This window comes from Poecilia mexicana, unplaced genomic scaffold (genome assembly GCF_051168715.1).
Source record: "Poecilia mexicana isolate PSO_F unplaced genomic scaffold, ASM5116871v1 scaffold_4, whole genome shotgun sequence".
Classification (NCBI taxonomy): Eukaryota; Metazoa; Chordata; class Actinopteri; order Cyprinodontiformes; family Poeciliidae; genus Poecilia; species Poecilia mexicana.
In genome coordinates this window covers 13,899,811-13,924,135 of record NW_028263373.1, presented here as the reverse complement: position 1 = coordinate 13,924,135, position 24,325 = coordinate 13,899,811, and the positions used below count along the sequence as shown (strand labels likewise).

At 41.1% G+C, this 24,325-nt stretch overlaps 1 protein-coding gene across 1 annotated transcript in view; it reads right to left on the bottom strand.

Moving 5' to 3' along the window:
- insrb (insulin receptor b) overlaps positions 1-24,125 on the bottom strand; it is an 81,400-nt gene extending 57,275 nt beyond the window's left edge. The window contains exons 1-2 of the mRNA XM_014999213.2: positions 22,974-24,125; positions 864-1,412 (exon numbers count right to left, since the gene is read on the bottom strand). Of these exons, the coding sequence (XP_014854699.1) occupies positions 864-1,412; positions 22,974-23,067 (643 nt within the window). The 5' untranslated portion in view covers positions 23,068-24,125. The remainder of the gene's footprint in view (positions 1-863; positions 1,413-22,973) is intronic.
- Positions 24,126-24,325: the final 200 nt, after the last annotated feature.

Below are 24,325 nucleotides of genomic sequence, written 5' to 3'. Positions count from 1 at the left end.
AGAAATGCGTTGCACTGAGCGGCCCTCAATGCACAGAACCTCTATGCAAACTGGACTTATAATGGCCTTCTTCTCCCTACTTCTACATGAGAAGTTCATTTCCTGTACTGTGTCCCTGATATCAAGCACTGACATATCAGGGAGCAAACAATGCATGCAGAATCCACACACACGCACGCACGCACGCACACACACACATATATATATGTATGTAAATGTGGCCGATCTTGTCATTTTTAACCTCTTTGACTGAGAAACAGACATCCTAAAAATAAAAATAAAAGCCAAGCTGTAATCTCCAAGAAAAAGATGACATTTAACTTCATCCTTTGCCAAATGTCAGACAATAAACTTCCAGAGGAGATCCAGCACTGACCAAACATATATTTTCACACAAACAGAATACAGCTGACAAATCCACGTAGGTTTTGACACCTCTTTCCCCGTGCCTCGTCTCTCATTCTAGCCTTTCATTTTGCTGTAATTCCCCAACTCAACAATGCATTTGACTCTTTTTACCTACCAGCCTTTAATTACAGCTCATTCAGCCCACACAGAGCCTGTCAATGAATGCTAATAGGAAGGCACGGCGTGTCCATAACTCCTGCCTTCCACATTACGGACGTCATTAAACGCATCGTTGGGGATGAAAACACCAGTCGACTTCCGAGCATATTTTCTACAGTGACTGTTTCTAAACATGTCACCACAAACAACATGATATCGGCATGAAACAGACCTGCTAAGTTTGAGTGTTTCATCCAATTTTTCGCGACCTTTCTATTAGACTGGTTCAAAAGAGACGTACCAGAAGTGGTGACAGAGCAGATGAAGGAGGGGGAAAAAAGAAGACTGGCACTTACTTGTCTGACAATAGGTCTGCGACCAGCATCTGCCCCTGAAGTGGCCGTTGATGGTGGTCTGGGTGCAGAGGGTCTGGCCCTGCGCCGTGCCGGGACACACGTCTCCACACTCCCGCTCGTTCTTATTGGCCACGATGAAGTTGTCCTCCACCGAGTCCAGGATCATGGACCAGTCCAGGGTGGCCAGGTAGCACAGGTCTGGGTTCTTCTCTATCCTCACGGCGCCCCGGGTGATATTCATGAGGCTGTGCAGGCCCACCTCCTTCAGCTGCAGCATTTCGTAAATCACCAGGGCGTAGTTGAAGAACAGGTTGTTGCCACGGATCACCGTCAGGTTTGGGAAGAGGTCGCTGAGGGTCTCCAGGCCGTAAACCCTGAACAGGAGGACGTAGTCGGTGACCACTCGCAGCTTTGGGAAGCTGAGGCCCTGGAAGTCGGCGGACTTGGCCCCAAACATGAGCAGGATCTTCAGGTGGCCCTCGATGATGGTGCAGTTCTCCAGTGACCGGAGGTTGGTTACATTGTTCCTGATATTCTTGCTCTGACAAACTGAATGGGGAGAAAAGCAAAAAAAAAAAAAAAAGTAAGAAGATGTCAACCGTGTAACAATTTATGTAATCGTAACCAACTCAGAATTGATCTCATTTTTATCTATAATTTATTCAGGGCTTCTACCACTTTTTTTTATCGTAACTCATAAATCACAGACCTGGTTAGGCTTTAAATACAGGTCCTGTCAAACAACTACAACCTAAATTTAAAATGCAACAACTGGAGTATTTTGTTGCCACTTTGTTCTGATTTGCTTTAAGAGAAGGGAAGCCATTTGATTGGCCATCTTCATCTCTCCTAACCAACCAATAGTCTTCTTTCCGCAGAGAGTTAGTGACTGTAATGCCCTCTCTGATATGAATGAAGCAGACATGAATGAGTTAACAGAAATGAAGCCTTGAAGCAAAGTGCTTATCCCAGCTCATTCATAATCTCTAGTCGCTGTACGCTGGAACACGCACACACACACACACGCACGCACACACACACACACACAGACACACACGCACGCTCATGAACATCAAATGCATGAGCCAGACACTCAAATGCATTACATATGAGGAGACTTAAAGAACAGCCAGTCACTTACAGACAGATTAAAAAAACCAAGGTTACTTATTTTGCAAAATACAACACACACATTGCTGGGATATGTTAGAGCAATCAAGGAAAAATGTGTTGGTTGGGGAAAATTCCTTGAAAGCTAAAGAAGCTGATGTTTATCTGTCAAGATTGTGTGGAAGAAAAGTGAAAAGTTTGGATGAGATGAGGAAGAAATCAAATATCAAATATTTAGTTTTCCTGCTATTCTTTTTTCTCTTCTTTCAAAACTCTCCCGTTTCTTCAGCAGTTACTTTATGGTCAATATCTAATAAAAAACTACAAAACCATAAATACAAAATTAAAAAATTCTTCTGTCTTCTAAATCGGATGCAGGTCAAACAATATTACTGGCATACAGCAAACCTTCACATCTATTGGCAGCTTTGGTAAAAATGGGTGAAATTCTTTTATTTCACAATTATAATCTGAATATTTTGTTCTTCTAATGTCTTGCACATAATAATACATTTTAACTAGTTTTAGAAATGTGAAAATAAAATTTTACTGGCGAGAAAAGTAAAAACCTGTTTGAAATTATCTTTACCTCTTGATTGAAGCGTACCGTGAGTTTAAAACCTTATTGTCTACTGTCAGACCCTTACTGCTGAACTTAAACTCACACCCTATCTACAGTGAGAGCAATAATTAGGAAGTTTAAAACAACTGAAGCTGTGGAAAAAAGGCTGGACAGGGAACGCAGCTTATTTCACCACCACAGACAGTGAGAGTGGTAAGAGAGTTTGAAAACTAAAGCTGAACGTTCCATGGCGAGATCATACTACTGCAATGAAATGGAGTTTTCTTTTAACAAATCTTGGCTATTAACACTTTCGGTTATTGTTCCTTGGATTTACCGTTGTTCAAACTTTTCTCTCCACACACAACGGCATAATTGCTGTGAAGTTCCATTAGAAACAATAATAAAAATATTATACGTTCATGAAATGAACTAAATAACTTAACCTCTCCAACGCACCACATTTTCAGAAAGATGATTTACATTTGTTTTCCAAGAATGCAATAACTGTTTCAAACAGCGGTGGCGTCTTTCAGAGCTAAAAGAACGAAGGTATCAAGCTCTACCCTGGTTAGCACCCAAAATCGCAGTTACCTCATCAACTTAGATCACCTTATCTAACTTAATTGTTCACCATGTCTTGATTTTCATTTCACTGGAAACATATTAATATATAGTGCAGGAATACAATTTCTGTTTGGTGAGAATAACGGCATAAACGGAGTAGAAACACATTCAGGTATTGTTCTGCTTCGAGTCGTTTTAAAAATGCTTTTGCTTTCTCTTGCCACCCTGTGTGAAAATGATCCTTCACAGTGACTCCCGCAACCAAAGTCATTCGTACAAATCAGTCCAACAAAGTCGGTGTGCGACTTTACAGTCGATGAACATCCGGAGGACGCAAGTCGCTTCTAGGCTCTCGGTGAGGCACGTGACAAGTGTCAAAAATTAGTCAAAGAAATTGATAAAATGCCAGACTGAGAAAGTGTGCGTGTTCCAGCAGAGCTGTTATTGCCATTGATCAGCTCCAGGTTGAAGTCAGCTTTTCTCTTCCTCATTCTGTAAATGATTTGCCAGACATGCACAACAATCCAGGTACAAAATTCGAACCAGAAAAAAAGGGTCAATGAAAGACTTTAATTACTTCCTGCGGTGGCAAGAAGCCAGTAATCCCAACAATCTTTACTACAACTACGTGTTGGCAAGTGGGGTCAGTCAGCGCTCTGCGTAGACAGGAAAAAAAAAAAAATCAAAACTTCATAAAGGTTAGAATAGAGTTTACTACATTTTAACTGTGCCTGATGACACAAGCAGGGCTACATCTGCTGGTGGTAAGAAAGGTTTAAAAATGTATGGCATGGGAAATACAAAATACTGCTACTGTAATAAATTGCAAACACTGGATGAAATGCAACCTATTGCGCAGCCCTAAAATAACATTTAATCAGAGGCAACGTTTTTAAGTACCCAGCTGGCAACAGCTCGACAAACTTGAATACATTTCAAAGATCATAAGTGTTAACATTCGATGCAGAAGATCCACAAAACAATCACTAATTAAAATAAGTTTTCCTATGGTTGGCTGGAATTAATTATCAGAAAGATTTCCCCCCCCACCCCTATTCATTAAGCACATCAACACGTATAACTCCTACTTCTGTTGGTCTCTCAAAAAATAATTAGATCTCGAAAATCTATAATTAGACCAGCCACAATCTGGACTGGATTATCTTCATCTAAAAGTACAAGAAGTGATGTGTCAGAGCTTTGTTTGGAGTGATTATAAAACCCAGGTTACCAATTTGAGGTGCAATCGGTTACGGGCCACAAAGTTACTCAAAAAACCTAAACTGAATGCAAGAATCAAGGATAAAACATAAGTAACAGAAGTTTACTGCATTTTTACAAATTCTGAATCTTTTGTGAATCGAATCTGTAAACTGAAACATTTTTTCAACACATTTTTTCTGACTTATCCTACTCTGGAAAATGATCTAAGAAAAGTCAAGACTTTTTGAGACTGTGTGTGAATCCTGCAGGTCCGACCTCAAAGGAAATCAGCATCTGCCAGAAAAAAAGCCCCGATTAGTAAATCCCAATCAAATCATTTACAAGTGCTGGCATGAACCATCCGGAGCATCACTGTCATTTCTTTCAGTCGCCATCAATTTGACAAAGTTGGAAAGCACACAACAGGGTTACGTTCAACAGATTTATTTAAATCCTCCCTCAGCAGCTAGCAGGGAAAAGCCAAATCATCCATTTCTCCCGATAAGCATCTCATAACATCTTAATCAGCACCAGCGGCTTGCCTCGGCCACGCCTTCCTCTTCCTTTATTGGATACTAACCGTATCAGGCACCAAAACACAAAAACACACTTCCTCTGCGTGGCAGCTGCCGTTATTACCGGTGATAACAGCAACCTTACACCTTTTTCTACCCTGCCTGCCTTATCTGCTGGACACATCAAACAGGGCCGCAGGCCTCCTACTCACTGTCAGCTGCCGGCGCTAACTGGACGCCCATTGTGAAACACGACAACAAAACAAAAAAGGGGTTACGCAACAGCCAGCGGGGCCATGGCGAGAGAGGGGCCCCCTCAAGACGCACCAAGCGGACACAAACATAACCTTTTACGGATGACGTCTTTTGTGGAGGACAGGTTGGCGTTAGTGAGGGGAAGCAGACTGAGCTCAGTGAAAATGTAAAATGGAGTCTTCTTGACTGACAGGAGCAAAAAAAAAAAAAAAAAAAGGGGGGGGGGGGTTGGTCATCAGAGGGTAGATGTGAAAGAGCCGAGATAAGGGGGAGGGGGCAGGAGCCCCTCTGTCTTTAAAATAATGAACAATCTCCTCCCTCTCTGCTCTCTCTAGTCTGGCAGCTAAAGCACACAGGACAAACGGCAGAAGACAAGGGGAAAACGTGGGTCGAGGAGGGAACGGGGTCGTAAGAGGGAAGTTAAAAAAAAGAGGAGAAGGAGGAGAAAGTGTACGCTAAGCCCAATCAGGAACGCAGTGTGACGTAACAAACCTACGGAGCGGTTGGTGATCACATGCATGAATGGAGAGTCGCTATGGACCACAGGGACAAGACATGCAACAGTCTGCAGGGGTGGAGAGAGAGAAAAAACACAGGAAGAACTGCTCTCTGCCATGTGCATCAGATACATATGAACTTAGTTAGAACATAAAAGAAACCTTTGTTATTATGGAGGAAGCATAATAAGAGAAGTGACAAACACAGCAGAATACACAGCATGAAAAAAAAAGAGACAGCCACCTGCTGCTTCAGCATACACTGTAAATATAATCTGTTTTAATTTAAAATGTCCCCAAAATGGAAAAACCACATGCAGTTGTAGAGTGGACAGTGAATGAGATCCCTGTGGCCCACCCTGTCGCTCCGGACCACCCGGAAGCAGAAAGCTCGGTGTTCTCACGGGATGTACAGGATCTCCTAATTACAATAACAACCCAATCAGCCACTAATGAGCCCGGGTGGGTGGCGTGGATAGCTGGGCCCAGGCTGGAACTTACTGCACCCCACTGTAGACCTTTTGAAAAGTGGGCCATCAGCCTGCCTTCTCTCTCTCTCTCTCTCTGTTTGACACTTAATTTGGCACCAGGAATGAGGAAGAGGAGGAGTACAGGGGTGTCAGAAAAAAAATAATAAAAAAAACAGAAGAAAAGGGTTCCAAATATGATAACTTCCCAGTGACACGATATGCGCAAGAGTGAAATTTGTTTCATCTTTCTACGACGTGCAGGAGCACAGCTCAGGACGCCGCCTGCAACAATGCCTTCAGACATGCCAGCACTTCTACTCTATTCAGCAACACGCCAGATTTGAATCTGTAGGTAAAACAAAAAAAACAAAACAAAACAAGATTGTATTGAAGTTCAAATATTTCCTGGCTCACGTTCTGCAGAAAGGCATGGTGATGTGAACACGATCCAAACAGAACATGAAGAAACAAAATGTTCTCACCCTCTGATTTTGCTTCTTCTCTAAAGACTTAAGTTTCTGCTTCACTGCCTTTAAACCATGTGCTAGTGTGATTGCAAAAAAAAAAAAAAAACTAATAAGGAGTTATTCAGTGTTATTTTTAAGATATACAATTATTCAAATAAATTATAAGCAGATTATATATTATTTTGGGGGGGATTTGCAATTGTTTTAAAACAGTACAAGTCCACTGGTCTTGCCCCCTCTTCAGCCGATAGTAACTAAAACCGGGCTGATTGATCGATTATTGCAATGATCATCAACTAAATTGATTAATTGTTAATTGGAGCAAACAGAGTGGAAAAAAAGGACATTTACCAAATCAACACACTTAGATCAGTAATTCAGCCAAAAATATTTACATTCTGCATTTAAGATTACCGGTAAACGAAAAATCTTTGTAAATACTTTCTACACAGAACTCCTCAAGTGGCACAGTTTTAGTTGAAATTCTATAAAAAAAAAAAATATAAATACATAAATAAAATGTCCTACTACTTCTAAAAGTCACCTTTCGCTAATTACTAATCGGTTCATCCAAAAAATATTTTCAACAGATTCGTCCTATACTGTAGCGATGTTAAGTCAAGCAGAAAAGGTTGAGCTTGATGGTGTTAGGCATTTTTATTTTGTTTTTTAGATTTAGATGGATTCTTTGCTACGATTAATCTATTACTGTCAGAATAACAGATTAATCGATAACTAAAATAATGGTTCGTTTCAGCCATAAACTAAAACTAATCTAGATTCATACAAATTAAGACGCCAAGAGGAAATTTATCAACTGATTCTAAAAATCATTTCAACATTTGCTCTCAGCATAACTCCAATTTCTTTTTTCAGCACATAAATAACTTAAAAAAAAAAAAAATAGATAAAAGGTACAGCTGGTGCAAGTGAGGTGATCTCCTCATCAGCTGACCCATCTCCTCTGTTCAATGAGCCTTCACAGCTGCAGCCTCAGTTACAGTGTAGCTACAGTTTCAGACAGATTCTTCTCTTATTTTTAGAGTTGTATTTCCTGCTGAGAATTTAATATGCGTCAACTAATGATAGCTGGCTGGCAGAGATGAAGCGCATTACGGTAGCGGCTCGGGAAGGGGCATGAGAGAGAGGGAGCCCTTTACGGCGTGCAGAGCGGCTCGACTCCGCTGCGCATTAGCTCAGCGTGAAATCAAACCTGTCCTTCATGAGACCAGGTGCTGGCTAACTATGGACTGTGAGAAGTTTCCTCTCTCCCGCTCCCCGATGAGGTGATCTGCTGATTATAGATTTGTCAACAGTTCGGTTGCTGAGAGGGAAGATGTGCGGCTGCGGTGCCAGGTGGAGCTCTGGTGGAAAAATGCATTTGTTAATATGAATGTGGAAAGTCTTGAGACGTGAAGCCAGCCTGCCTGTGCGCCCGCTGCCAATCTCTGGTTTCTGTAGTGAGAAGAAAAAAGGAAAAGAAAAGAAAAAAAAAACACAGAGAAACTGCACGAGAGGCATTTTTAGTAACAAGTGCCAGCATGTACCTCCAAAACAAAGAGAGACGAGGACGTGAGCCAGGAAGAGACACAGAAAGGGTGTTCTGGTTATGAATAAGCTCAAAGCAGAATGGTAGGTGAAAATTATGGAGACGCTTGGAGAAGTTTTGGTTTCAAAATGTTCCATTATGCTGTTCCTACATTGCCGTGTCCTCTGTCCTTCAAACCAGGGGTTTTCTCTACCTCAGGGGTCTCCAAACATTGGCGCAGGAGGGAAACTGTGACCCTTGAAATGATTTTGCATCAAGTGAAAAACGGTGAAAATTTGGCCAAAAAAGAAAAGCAATCGACCGCAAAAAAAGATTTGACAAAAAATTTTGAGGAAGCAAATTTTGGCATTTTTAATTTAATGAATTTTGTGGCACCCCACTAGTTTAAATTTGCCGGTTTTGGCCCCTAGGACAAAACGTTTGGACACCACTGCTCTAGCTGTATAAAGCACAAAGTAACACTGCCCCTCCCCTACCTGTTGCTGCACAATGACAGCCAGCTGACTGAAAAGAAGCCTACAACTTTTTCACATTATTTATAAAACAGCATAAAGACACAATCACCGAGGCGACTGAAGACATCAGATAGCGGTGGAGGGGAGGAGCGTGTGGGCCGGAGCACCTGTTCCTCCATTGCCTCAGTCTCCCATTGAGGAGCATGGCAAACCAAGATGACCCAGCCTATTTTTATACAACACCGGGTCCAGTTACAGCTGTGGCAAAGGGCCAGCTGGTGGCAGATTGGAGCAGCTAGGAAGGAGCAGCACGCAAAGCCCGCCTGAGCCGTCAGGTGGCTCGCTGAGCAAGAAGAGGAACCCAAATCAGATCGCTCTGGTGACTTTGGCTCGCCTCCCTCTCCCCACCTTCTGGCACCGCAATGGAGGGACAGGAGGGGGGCAGACGGTAAGGAGAGGGGAGACACAAGTACAGACAAGAGGGCGATGAAAAAGAGGCGAGGGGAAAAGGAAAGGTCTTGTGTCACTGCTGCATGTTTATAAAAACAATGACTCACCGTATTCTAGCTCCGACAAGCCGAGCTCGACCTTGGACTCAAGGCCTTAAGGTGCCGGTGAGGGGGTACGAGAGGAGGAACGACAGGTGTGCAAGGAAGTGAGAAACAAGACTTTAAAGAAAACAACAACAGTGTTTTGGAGTAAAAGTGCTGAATGTTGCGTTGCGGACCGCTGGGTGGGTTTAAGAGTGTGGCTATAAACGGAGAGTGAGGCACAAACTAGGAGACCATGATTTGCCAACACTGCGGCAAACACGGCCATGACGGAGGAACGCTGGGTTAAAGATTTCATTTCAAATCACATCTTCATGTTCGAGTTTAGTTTTCTTTACTTCCAAGAATAAAAACAATAGTCAAATACTAAAATGTTATTTAATTATAGAATATTCCTTGAAAACTTTACATTATTTCCTGTTATTTTGGGCCAACTGACTTTCACCTTCAACGTCATTAGAAAAAGAAAAAAAATTCAACAGCTTAAAGGCTAACGCTACATGTGCTGCTAGCACGAAATCAGACAGTAAGCTAGTAACAAGGAAAAGTATAGATTAATCTTTACTTTTTTAAACAGAGCTCAGAGCAATCAACAACAGGAAAACCTAATTCCCTTGATATAACCATAGGTAGGTAAATAAAACATCCCACTTTGTTCCTAATCTTGCAGCACAAATTAAATCATGCGGCAAAGTTTGGTTGAGGAACAAACCTGGAATCAAGACCTTAATGACATATTTTCCGTTTTACCCAGCAACTTGCAGCATTGTCTCACTTACTGTAGTTTCAACATATCCTGATTTTCTGCACTACTCAGCTTCTTCAAAAACTGATGCAAAAATGTGGCTTTTGAAAAAGACACATCTAAGCAAAAGCTGCAAAGATATTTACTGAATGTGCACATTTTATTACCATGCATGTTTGAGTTATCTCCCCTCGTTGGCTTAAATTCTGTTTTAATGAGCTATTAAAGTCAAAAGGACTGCAGCAAAATATCCTAAAGGACAGCTGGAAAAACATCAGTCCCACCAAGTAGAAAGAAGAATCTGAAAAATTCAAGCCACGCCTATGACAACAGCTAAACCAGGTGGTGCTAAAAACAAGGCTGGGGGGCAGGTGGGGTGCAGGGAGTGGTGGCTGGGAAACAGCAGCAGGTAATCAACAGCAGGCCGGGCGGCTCTGAGGCTAAACAGCACAGCAGACACAACCACAGACACAGAGTGAGTAATCCCAAAGACATGTGATGTTACTTTTCATCTTTCCACGTTAGCGAGCGGAGCGCGGTGTGGTGAGTAGAGGCCTGAGAGCGAGGAGGCTGGGACTCCATTACCCCACTTGACTCGCCGCCACACAGCAGCAGCTGCAGGGACCGGCTCCAACCAACGCTCTGACCCACAAACCAGCGCTACACACGAGTCTGGATGAGCTGCGCCTGCTCTGCTCAGCCCGCTTCTTCCTGTCCATCCGTACATGTTCCCTTCTTCCTTCTTCTTCTTCGCCAAGCTGTACTCTAAGAGAGTAACTCGATATCCTTAACTTCTTTTCCACAATGTAGTTTTTTTTTGGTTCCCCCGTGTCACTTTGTAAGGACGATTGCCCCATGCATATCTAATCTTATAGATTTTTACCAAATATGGCTGCCAAATGAACCCAAAACCAACAGACGCAGAGTAAAGTGGAAATTATTTCGTTCAAGCTGACATTTTTCCATGTACGTTCTGCAAGAAGAACTCCGTGTGTGTAAGTGGAAAAGATTAAAACTATTAAGAGACGTCTGGGGATGGAAAATCGAGGAGGAAAGAGGAAGGAGGATGGTCGGGGGGGACGAGGTGGGAAGGGGCTCAGGTAGAATTTCACAGGAGAAAGTAAAGAAGCACGGGAGCAAACAGCATGACGGAAGTCGAGGGGATGGAGAGTCGAGGGTCAGGTCAGTTTAATGGCCCGTTTGTCTGCACCGTGAGACCACCGGCTCTCACTGGCTGCTGTAGGAAAACCACACACACACACCAACTCTGCCTCTCTCCTTCCTTCTTTCCACATCTCTCCCTCCCTTTACCTTTTCCACTGCCCGGGCCTGGTCCAGCTTCAACAACTCATTCTCCAACCCACAGGCAGGCCAAGAAATCTGCATCGTTCACGTTCACTTCATCCACATCGACAACAAGCGGAAGTGGCGCGATGATCAATGGAACTCCAATCAATCAATGAGTCACGGACAAACACGTTTGAAATAAAATGGAATACCGTATAACATATCCACAAGTCTGGATGGATGATGTTACATGCAAACGTTGACCGGCCAATAAAATTCCTCAGTGTAACGTCTGACAGTCAGGTCCCTGGAGTGGGAGGTCTGTGGCCACAGTGGTATTGTAAAATGACTTTCATTTATTATGCTGCCATTTAACAGCAAGGCATAATTCAATATGGGATCCATTTAACTATAATAGAATTAGGGAACACTTGATGTGGGCTCATAAACAGCTGCAGGAGCGTCAAGTCCACGTCCTTTCTCACAATGTCTCACCATCATGCCCCTTTACTCTAATTTGTACCCATTTGTCTGGTTTTATTTTATTTTTTCCCCAGTCAACAAATGTACCACCTAATTGTTCATTAGACACATTAGAGACAGATTACATTTGTTCTTTCACTCCTAAAACTATAGAGAGCCCTTCAGGGGTCCTGACAGTGGATTTCAAGGGCCCCCGCCCTTAAACTAATACTTCACGTAAGCACATTTTGATTGACGCTTTTGGTTCCACACCCAACCTCAGTTACAATGTGGTGTATCTGATCAACCTTTAGCTGAAGCCACAGTTTGTAAAGAGGTTTGAATGAAAGGGATCAAAAAGATATCATGTTCAGATGTATCAGTCAGGAGCAGGGTGCAGAATCCCAACAGCCTGATACAGAAACCAAACCACAACAAGGTGGTATCAATTGGAGAAAATGTGGAGCTGAACTGATGACAAAACAAGACTCAGGATGGTGCCAAAAGGCTCCAACGAGTTCTGGTTGTGAAAAAAACATCTGCATTATTCTTTATTTGTCTGGACTAAAGAGTGCCATTACAAGACAAAAGCATTTTCTTCTCAACTACACATCCCAGCATGGCTGAAATCTATCAAAGCTGAATACTGTATGTTTGTGAAATCACACCGATTGCTATGAATTTAACATGAGTTAGGAAAACATACAAGTGTGCAACAAAAGATCCCATCACCAGAGGAATAAATTAAGTTCAACCCTTCCATGCTGTTTATTTAAAATATTGCTCAGCGTCATTTTAATCTTTAACACACCTCACGTGACCACCACGCTACTGAGCTCTTAAATTTTTCAAATCTTCCGGTCCGAATTATTTTTCCATGCCAGCACTGGGACTTTGATCTCTGCTAATCATTTTCAGAACTGGAACATATAGCAGCTGTTTACCAAAAGACACCGACTTCCGGCAAATGCTTTCATAAAACATTATCAGTTTTACAGCCACAAAATCAGGGCCGGAAGCCCTGTTGTTTCTACCATCTTTAGGTAACGCAGCTTTGAGCGGAAGCGCCTTATAAAGGACATAATGTTAAAAAACTTAAATGATGTTATTGATTGAACCAGCAAATGCACTTGAGTATATGCAGACAAACTGTCCTGGCTTTCATGGTGCAGATATAAAAAAAAGAAACAATTGTCCTTACTGGAAAAATATGTGCACATACTTGAATGTTAAATGGTAACAATCGATCATCCAAACGCCTCTGACTAGCTCTTCTGTCTTTAGAGAAAAAGCGCTCACACATCACGATGTTTCTACTTCCATGTTTCACCATGGTAATAAAATGCTCAGCAATGCTTGCCCCTTGGGATGATTTTGGGTGGCCCCTGACTGCAGTTCAAGACCGGTTCATATTTGACTCTCCAGAAAAGCTGAAAAAGACACTTTTTGTAATTTCTATAGGATGACATGTTCAAATTTATTTCTTCTTCAACTGAAAATATCTGTTACAAAACAAAGTATTTTTTTTATTTTACTATACATGTTTTTTTGTGATTTCATTTTTATATAGTAAACTGGGCCACCTTCCTTTTGTCTGAGACCCTTTTCCTGACCTAAAAATCTTCTGTTTTCTACTTTGTTACAGTAAAATGTTGATTTATTTTTTATTTTTAAGCAGATGAAAAGACAGCAACAACATTGTTTTGCTTCTCTAATTGACGGGGAAAAGAAGCACGACTCCCAAGTAGCATCAACTTGATGATTTTGGGCCACATTGCACAAAGTTTGGACACCAATGAGTTTTGATTTAAAACAGAAAGCGAGCTGCTTGGCTGGAGGTGAGAAGACTAACGAAGGACAGAGAGAGATTCACTGATTGCATCAAAACAGATGACAGTAAAAACAACAACTCAGAGCTCTGCTAGTACAGTTAGGCCCATACTGAAATCTGAATCTAATCAACAGCAAACAGACTGCAGTCTGGGTGAAAGGACTGATTGGTAAAGGTCCAACATGAATCAAGGTTGTAAAGTCAAATTTTCTAATGGGGCAAAAAGAAGAAATTTAAAGACAATTAGAATCTGTTCACAGTAAACGCCGATCTCGGCAGTAGAAACAAGGAGTCGTCAAACAGGGGATGTTAGTCTACTGTCAGCACAGCTCCTGTCACCATAGTAATCCGTCTCAGGCTGGTCTATCAGGACAAAAACAGAGAGGCCTGTCAAGCATAATCAGAGAAGGCCATGTGACCACGGGCTGTTGTTCAGGACGTGCAGGTGGAAATGTTCAGCATCACTTAGACTCTAATAAGACAGGATGAAACAAAAACAAGCAGGAGAGAGAGAGAAAGAGAGAGAGAGAAGGGAGTGGAAATGTTGAACGAAGGAGGTTTTCCCACACCATAAAGGCCAGATTAGCAGGTGCGCACCTGTGTGTGTGTGTGTGTGTGTGTGTGTGCGTGTGTGTGTGTGTGTGTGTGTGTGTGTGTGTGTGTGTGTGCGTGTGTGTGTGTGTGTGTGTGTGTGTGTGCGTGTGTGTGTGTGTGTGTGTGTGCGTGTGTGTGTGTGTGTGTGTGTGGGTGTGTGTGTGTGCGTGTATGTGTGGGGAGGACGAGTCTGCGTCTGCAGGCTGTGCGCATCTGCTGTGTGAAAGGAAAACATCGCAGCGGATGACAGTGAACTCGTTTACCCTTGAACGCAACGGCACACGGAGGGAGGGAGAAGGATACACAAAGAGTTGGAGCTCCAGCATAGAAGGGACAGAAAAACAAGAAAACACTTGTGAGGCGTGGACCAAGGAGGGGCGCAGGGAGCAAGGAAGCTTCTGGAGCAAGCAAAGAAACCTCAGCTAAATATCGCTTCATTAAATAAATCCGAAAAGAAAAACAGACCTGTGTGACTTTCAGGCAAAAAGATCACTTATATGCTCCTGTGCTTCTCTAGATCCAAATTCAGGAGGACGAGGGCGCCTAGGCTGCAGCCTGTTTTGGTGTCTTTTACACATGCAAATTACAGTTGTCAGTAATATTCAGCAAGGAGACAAAAAAATAATAATAAGAATGTCACTGATGTTACCAAAAGGTGATGAATATTGTTTCAAACTTAACAAATCCATAGGGTTACCCAAACACTAATGCAGATGTCCCATAATGTCTGAGCTTGAACTCATACAGCTGCGTTAATGTGAACCACAACAAACACTGAAGCACATTCTAGGAAACACATGTAATATTTAGTAAGGAAAGTAAATAAATACATTTGGAACTCTAATTCACTACAACTTCAATCAAATTTCAAAGACTAACCCTATTTCAGAGTACATTTCAACTGAGATTTAAGAAGTAATTTCCATGTTTTCTCTAGCAGGTCTATTTTTTTTTTTTATAATTAAAAGTGTGCTGTTTATTTTAATAGCCTTTGCTCCCAATCCCCCACCCCCATTAGTTAGCATATAAAATATACTAACTATTGTTAGTTAGTATAACTAAAAATATATAAAAATACTAACTACTGTCAGTATTTTTATATATTTTTTGTTTCTCTGGAGTATAAGACATGGAAAATAATGGCATCAAAACAATTAAAGTTATATTACTTTCAAGGGTTTAAAATCAAGATTTTTTTTTTCTTTTAGATGTTTCTGGCTGGAAAAATGGAGCCATGGTGTGGATATCCTTCTATCACTCTTATGAATAAAAAATGTTTTTAAAACTACAGTTTGAGTTGCAAACTGCATGTCTGATAGTTAGAATACCAGCTTTTGAACTTCATGTTACTCTGCAAAGAAATCTTTAAGACTATCAATCGAACCAACGTCACACATAACATTATCATAACTTTAATAATCAATGTTCCGTTATATGAGCAGAATTGGATTAAACTACGTTTTTTCTGTTTTTGAATCAAAAGTAATAACGTCCCTCTAAAAATAGCCGTTCAGCAGAAACGCGGCTATTAGTGAGAAGGTATTTATTTTTCAACCGGAGGTGGATTTCATGTCGTTTAATAACTGTAAGCATTATTTATTTATTTGTTTGTTTTTATCATAGCTGAATCCGTGCCTCCTTAGGACAGACGACAAGAATTACGACTCTGTTTGTGTGCAGGTAATTAACTGCAGAGAGCCTCACTGGGCACTGTGTCAAATGGCCACTTCTCAGTCATATGACTGTCCCTAAAATAAATGTAACCCATCAGGTTTAGCCGGACGGCCTCTCGAGCCCAATGTACACCACACATGCACCCGCTGCCCTCTCACACTCCAACACATGATACGGATACAAAGAAGGCATCTGTCCTTTGCACAGCGCAGCGCAAGAGCCGGTATGTTAAAAATGTGGAAATCCTCTGAATTTGACTCAGCAGGGGAAGCAGCAAGATGAAGACAGTCGATCATCTTTGCTATGTAAAAAATGATTTAGTAAATCTAATATTATTTGCTTGAAATTAACAAGCGTTGACGTGTTTTAGTGAATAACAGGCTTTCTTTTAAGATGAGACCTTACATACATACGCGTGTGCTTGCATGAACAAGGCTGGGCGCAGTCGGAAAGACGACCCCGAGAGGGAAGGGTTATGGATCAGTTTCAGACAAAGACGGACATGTTGACTTCTCAAAGAGACAGCCTCAAATTCCTGCAGAGTTTTCACAAGCTTCGACCACCAGAGTCTGCACTCAAGAGTCCCACGAGGGACAAACGTCTTCATTAATTCGGAAAAGATCTACAAACACTATTTAAGAACCATAAGATCAGGGCTCTTTCGCTTTTCTCATGTAGAAATGGGAAACAGTTTTTAACCTTTACAGACATTTAAGAAAATAAAACCCTGAAGTTCACCATAAATTTAGATACACGTCAAAGAACAGAAACAAAGAAGACATGAGGGAGGAAACAAAGGAAGGATGAAAGGGGACAAGGAAGGTAGGAAAAACTGAAAAAAAATTGGAACAAAAGGAATAAAAATAAATAAAAAAGGAAAAAATACTCAAAAAAAAAGAAAGACAGCCGGAAAAGAAAGAAAGACGACAAAAAGGACTTTTAGGCAAATATTTAGATTTGCAAATCTAAATATTTTTTCCATATTCTCTTTTTTCCATACTTGCTAGATTTGGAAAACAGATGGGGTAGGAACCCTGTTGTACTTATTAGGACATATCTACATAAAAATCAAGAAGCCCTGATATAAAAAAACAAAACAAAACAAAAAACACACACACACACATCCCGCATGGTCGAATTACTTCCTTTTCTTGATACTAATTTAAAAATCAGCTGGTTGCTGGTGAATAGTTAAGCTTTAACATTTCCCATCATACTTTAAGTACTAGACAATCCTGAACATTAAAACTTGTTTTGGAAACATTTTACATTTAAAATGAACCAAGAACCAAGAGTAGAGATCTTTCAGATCTGATTTCATTTCTGCCAAAGGTGAAATTGCTTTTTATTCATGTTCATCTGAGTTCCATGTTTCTAATGAAGCTAATGTTTCTTCCACACCAGAAAGGCGTCTAAATAAAACCCTGCATGTAGGAGACCAGAGCGTCACCTCTGTGAGTCTCGACACCAAAACTGATTCGCAGTCGCAGCGACCGATACTGTCTCTCTGTTCCTGTTTCAATATGAAAATCTGTGCAAAAGGCTGGAAAACATCCTGCAGTTCATCAGGAAAACCATGGACTCATTAGATTATATCCCACTGTGAGTTAGTTCATCTTCCCAGAATAAGCAGAATCTGGTCAAAATGATTCTATATAAACTTTTCTGCATTGCTTATATAATTGTTTAAAGTTAACATTTTAATTAAAATGTTATAAATCCACCGTCCCGCAACTGAACATTTTAAATGCTACGTTTAGCAGATGCTAAGTGTGTTTTCTTCTACTCTATAAATCACAAAAACTGTTACACATATAAAAAGTAAGTCATAATTTTAGAAGTAGAAATTTATTTTTCTCCTTTAAATCAAATAAATTAGATCTTATTACAGATTTATTGGGGGGAATTGGGGTTTTTTTCACGAGGCTGTTTTTTTTTTAGTAAAGGTTAAACTAAAATGCACAGACCCATTCCTAGATGAAACATTTGTTTTACTCTATGACTTTTACCTACATTATCAAGAGCAAAGGTGCTCGTATAAAAACTGCACAAAACAAAACTGATGCCTGGTTTAAATAAGCCAGACGCAAACTGTTAAATCAGATTGTTGCAGCATGGCGTAACAGCACAGTCTGTGTTTCTTTGTGTCTCCCACTCCCCATCCATCCCCCTCCTCACTCCAGCACATTTCTGTGCAGTGAGCAGAGTTTTAGATAAACAGTCTCACTCCTCTATCGAAGAATGAGAGTCGAAGGAGACGACATCGCAGGAAAGAGAAATAACCATCACTGCAAATCTATTTCAGTCCGTCGCAGGACTGTGTTCCAGGCCGGAGAACAACGATGGCTACATTTCACGCTTTACACCCAAAAACATCACCGTCGCCGACCGCTTGTGCTTTTGCAGAAGCTGCTTGAATGTTATTTAAAATTCTTACATTTCGCTTGTCATTAAGTGAACAGGAGAAGTTCTAAGATAAGCTTTTGTAGCTCATTTAACTGCAGTTGAACAACCTTCCCAGTCTTACAGTAGAAGATATGATGTGTAATGTTTAACTCAGACTGTATATCCAGCAGATAAAGCTGGTGGAAATGCATTTCTCTGACATCTTGTGTCAAAGTGAAGAAGCTTCAGCGTTTGACTTATCAAACAATATGGCGAAGGAGGAGGCATCTATCCCAATATGGAGCCTCATTTATGAAGCCTCAGGATCATCATCAGGTAATACTTTGAGTAAACCATCGTTTCTCATTTCAATGATAGAGGGAAAAAAATACTGAGATGTATGTCTGCAATGTGGTTTATATTCAAATCAATTGGACACACTTATCTAAAACCTATCTAAAAATACCTGCTGAGAAAAATTATTTTTGGACTTTCTATGAGTCTTATAGTCTCTAATTGGCCAGTAGTTCATGGGCTAAAGGTTTCAGCAGCTACAGGTTCGCACTTCTTGTGACTATATTAATCCTGTTTTTATAGTGAAGAAACACAAAGTAATAAATCTAAATGTGTAAAAGCAGCACATAGTCCAATTAAAGTGTTTTTAATTGTCATACCTGACCTCTTTTATGCTATTATTTCAAATGTATTCAAAAGGTTGAGAGTCACTGAAATGGGAAATCATCTGATTTTACAGTATTTCACCAAGAATTTTTACCAAATGGAGTCAATCAAGAGAAGCTTCACAAATTACAATCTGTGGCTGGCTATCTGGTGGATCTCTACAATTTATTTTATTCTTCTTATTACCAGAGATGAATATGAATATTTAAGGTTGTCGCAATAAGCAATTAATCAATTAATTAAATGATCAATTAAAACGAGCTTGATCATTTCCATTCTGATGGTCAATCATTTTGAAGGGCAATTTACAGAAAACTCATAATCCATTTTATTTACGGTTTTGGTTGTGTGTGTGTGTTTGGTTGTTGTGTTTTATTTTGGATGTATAAAATATATTTCAGTCTTCTTTGCTAAATCAAAGTTTATTGGTCTTTGAGAGGGCAAATTTGCATGATTATACTATTATCAACATAATTCTTGAAAATAGTCTCAAAACAACAATATTATTTTTTATCGCAATAACCACTGGGACAATTTATCGTCAAGCAAAATTGGTTATCGAGACAGATCTACAAATATTATTGTAGATATAATTCTAGGTCAATTCATTCACCTGGCTGCAGCTTATGACAGAATTTCACTTTGTCCCATAAAAAACACTTAATTCATAGGCAGACTGTAAATATCACATCTTTGTCCTAAGATCTATCTGGTTCGTGGCTTTCAGAGAGTTATCACCCATTCTTTTTGAGATGCTCTTAAATAAATCAATGGGTTTAGCAGAGTACAAGCAGCTTTGCTTCGCATCGTGACATTCTTCACCTCAGTTACCACCGTCGTCCTCTTCTAAAACTATTTCTCTGTCTGATGAACTGGATCTATGGTGGGTTCCATAGGGCCCACTTGGGGTGCCCACTCTTGAACTCAAATGCCTTATACACATTGTTCTCATGCATGGCCCCCTCATCTGGATACACACAAAACTTGCACTGTGCAGAAATGCGCCAGTCAGAAGCTGAGAGATGAGATCCTGCAGAAAGCACACAGAGGCCAGGGTGCGAAGCAACACACACACACACACACACCTACATGGTGGGCCACTTCAAAGGCATTCCACAACATGCACAGCATTGTCGGAAAATGCTAATGTGCACTTCAGTGAAGAGTGCCTGTGAATCCAAACAGGCTACAGACAAACACAAACGGAGGGCAGCTCTTAGAGTCCGGGTCTTTTGATTTGCGCCACTTCTCTTGAATAAAACAAGCTGCTCTAGACATTTTATTCACAGTGTAGGAATAATGGACAAGAATGTATGGAAAGCATGTACCTATGCATATGCACTCCTGAAATACCTGAGCTCACAGGCCTTTAAGGAGCAAAAAGAGGGCAGGGGGGGGGGGGAGACTTCCAGTTGCACAACTTGTTTTTCAGAAGTTGGACTAATAGACAATTCAGCAGTTGCTTCAGAAAACATCTCACTGATAAGTATGACTTCGATAGCTGTGCACGCTCATCAAGAAGCCGTGACAAGGAGTGTTTCTTATGAGGCCTTCTGGAAGTGCAGTCGGCACATCATGACCGCTGCCCTGCATGTGGATTCAGAATGAAATATTTTAGGTATTTTGCTTGTTGTCCCCACCCCCACGTTTGCTGCAAACATCTTGAGATCCAAATATGGGCACTTCCCAGAGTACTCATGAACAGCCAATGAGATATACCCCACTCTCTGAGAGACGCCAAGCAGGAGGGAGGAAGAAAAAAGAAAAACAGCAAAAAGGAAAGAGCTGTGTGTCTGAGACACCCCCTTCACTGGCCTCCATTCTGTCTGCAGACATGACCTGTGAATAGTAGTCAGATCACTTCCTCTCAAACCACTGAGAGCCACTCTACTGGAACACAACCAAGTCCTGCCGCTGCAACACTAAGGACAAGGAGAGGCAACTGGTTCATAATGAGCAGCTTCTTTAAGGTGATTTGCCTGCTCACTGCTCTGCTATGAGCTCATGTTCTGAGACACTTTGCAGACTTGTGCAACACATCGTCCGACAACACTAAAAGCAAATCTCCCAAGGAGAAATAATGTAGGGCAAAGGTTAAACCCCTGACAAACAATGAAAATATTTATTAATCTCCAAACACTCAAAAATTCAGTCTGAACAACTTAACTTTAAATTTACACACACAAAAACCCGAAGGAGATCACTTTCATGTGATTATACATTATGTCACAAAAGTGAAGGGAAAAAAAAAAAAATTAGTTTCCTCATGTGGCAATAACTCATATTTCTGATTCCTGTGTTAGATCTGAGCAGCTGAAAATTTTCACCCTGAATTTTCTAAAACAAGGTCATTAAGCAATCTGAAATGGGACTATTATCTCACTCAGTCGCTGACGCTTAACAGGGCTGTTTAATTTGTGCTCTGTTAGATCATTTCTGTAAAACCTCGGCTCATTAATAAAAAAACAACAACACGCAGCAGAGACGTCCTCCAGAGAGGAAGAAGCCTTTACTGCACCATGATGTGGAGGTAAAGAGCAGCGAGGGTTAATCCACCACCTATGAAGAGACTTCTTAGTGTCTGTGGATAATTTGTTTACATTCAAGCTGCAGCAAAGCCGCATGTGTGTGGCTCTATGGAAAGCTCATTTGGCATAAAATGCAAAGGCCCTTTAAATGCAGTTTCATTTTTAGTTGATCAAAATGAACATTTCGGCGACCTAGAATAAAAATCCTTTCAGCCACAGATAAAATTTTAGACAGGAATGCTCAAAGGTTGATGATGACATTACCAAAATATCATTTTTATCACCCTTGACTTTCATCATCACTCCCACGAGCTTCATCATCTCGGTTACTACAAATCTACAAAACCTGCAGAAATCAGGGACAGAAAACACAACCAGCTGGTCAAAATGTATAAGACTTATTATCGCACACTCCTGATGCAAAACAATGAATTTTCTTTTCACTGCAAGTGAATTAATGATTAGTTTATTATTTTGCAAATAGAAATTAAACTCTGTTCCTGTGTTCTGATTTATGTGCACAACACAAGTGCTTCAAACTTTAAAAATGTTTTGTTGTGTGACTAAACATCTTGTCAAATTGACCATTATTTTCTGAAGTTTATCCTGTTGCAGTCTATTTCTGCAACAGAGAATGACAGATGTGTGATATCAAAACTGAAAAGGATGAAAGTTCAGTTTCATTTTACCAATGTGATTCTTCTAACTGGAAGTAATATTGGCATTATGGAGCGATTTAGACAGAGTCCCCGCTTGAATCTGACAGAATCTGCTATAGTTGAGCTAAAGATTAGGGTGATGACAAGGAGGCTTTCCGAACTCAAAAACTTGGAAGTTATCACCAAGGACAGCCAATCAAAATGCCAGTGGGAACATGTAAAGTTGGCTTTTTCCACTGAAAATAGAGGAAGGTATAAATACAATTTTCAATACAGAATTTGTAATAAAACGGCATATAAACAGACATTGTTACACTGTTCTATCACCAGCAGCAATCATTAGCTGAATGAAAATATTTCAAAACTAAAATCTGCCAGAGGTATAAATAATTTGGGAAGTTTATACACATTTTAAGCATATTTAGTTTCAATTCAGAGTAAAGAATAATAGGTCCTATATCAAACAAATATAAAGGAGTGTCGTTTTGAGTGTATGGCACAATGTCCTGCCCTATCCAACGATGTCTAGCGTCGTCGCCATGAGAGGCCTAGCTGCTGCTCACGGGGCTACTAATCAATCCTGCCGTTCCCAGTTTGGGCTCGCTGCCGCAGACCACCCTGGTCCAGCAGCAGCGACTAATCCGACCCTGGGGTCGGAGCTACGAGCTCAGGCCGCCGAAAACAAACCCGGGCGGCTGGGGGTGAGGGGGTGTTCGCATAACAATCCTCCACAGCATAACGGGAGATTATCAATTATTATTACGCAGCCGCAGCAGTTGAAATGAACGAGCTGCAACAATTAGAGACGTGCGAAGAGTCTGGGCATGCGCGAAACCGTAGGCGAGGGTCTCGTGACAAGAAAAGAAAAACAAAATAATTTATTCAGTGGTACTAAAAGGGGTTATGTTAAATTTGTCTCTGAATATTCACACCGTTAGGTTTCTCTGAAAAACAAAGCAAGGTTTTAAACATTTGTGTGTTTACAAAAAAAAAAACAATTCACAATGACACCTGCGACATAGCTTTGAATTATATTAGTAATAATAATAATAATTATACTTACTTTCACCGTTTATTAGCCCACACTGGCATATAACACAGGTACAGAGGATGAAAAACACCAATTGTACTCGCAGTTTCAGCGTCAACCACCTCATTTTGATTGAAGTTGTGCTCTCTCTCCCTCTGATGGTGTTTATGAAACTCCAATCCTCGGAGGAGGGGGGGAATGTTTATATTAGAGCAAATATCAAGTTATTTTTCCTCCTCAGGCAAGTTTTTGATGTGCGCCCTGGTATATATGCGTAAAGAGACAACTAAATTATGTGATCTTGGGTTCTGGTAAGACATGTGCGAGTGAAAATCATTTTCCATAAGTGAAGGCGACAGTCCCCGTTCATCTGTTTGATGTTGATGCTCCAATAAATACAGGAAATTTTTAAATGATCCCTTAGTTTGGAGGTGCCCTAATTAGGTCCACTGCCGTGTGTATCTTCCACTGAGGTAACAGGGAGTATTTTCCAGCTGAAATTAAAAGTCTTCAGGATCACTGCTGCAGCTTCTTCCTTCTCGTCTTCTCCAGTTTTAAGACCAATGGAGGTACATCCCAGGAAACTCCCAGCAGAAAAAACGTGCAGTTTTCCCCTTCTCTCTCTCTCTCTCACTCTCTCTCTCTCCCCAACACTACGACCTTCCTCTGAACTCCTTCACCCCCGCTGACCACCGCGCCGCAAACGAATAACACCCATAAAAAAACACCAAACTGGGGGGAAACGGAGCAGACGAGTCACCTTTTTAATCAGAAACCTTGACGACTGAGGTGGAGAAAAACAAGACAGAAAAATGTCCTTGTTTAGCCCTGTGAAGTGAGAAAAGTCTCCACCACGCCGCTCCGATGTTTTTTTTTTCCCCTCTCAACGATGGAGGGGGGGTAGCTAACGTTAGCTGGCTAATCCAAAACAAACGAGGTTTCGGCGTCGGCGGTAGAGTTGGAGATAATTTTAAAAAGCGCACAAACACACTAAATGAGTATCCCGTGTCAGAGAGTCCACAAAATAGGAGGTAAATCCGAGTAAAAAGACTCAAAAATACGGGGGCAAGTGGAAAAACTTGGATTCCCGTTGCGTTTGGAGCTCGCTCTCCCTCAGGTTCCCCGTTTCCGTCTCTCTTTCTGCGAGCCTCTCCACCAGTAAACAAGTCCTGCCAGTCACCTCAGCTGGGCCGCGGTCTGCGGGAAAACACGGAGAGACAAGTCCGCCTTCTCTTCCTCCGCCTCCTCCTCCAGCACAGCCTGGATCCGGACCGACTGTCTGTCCGCCAGGTGGGCAGGAAACAACACAACAAGATCACCCCTGTCACCGGAATAACACCGTCTACAAACTAGAGCGTAGTTACATGTTAATACAAACAAACACA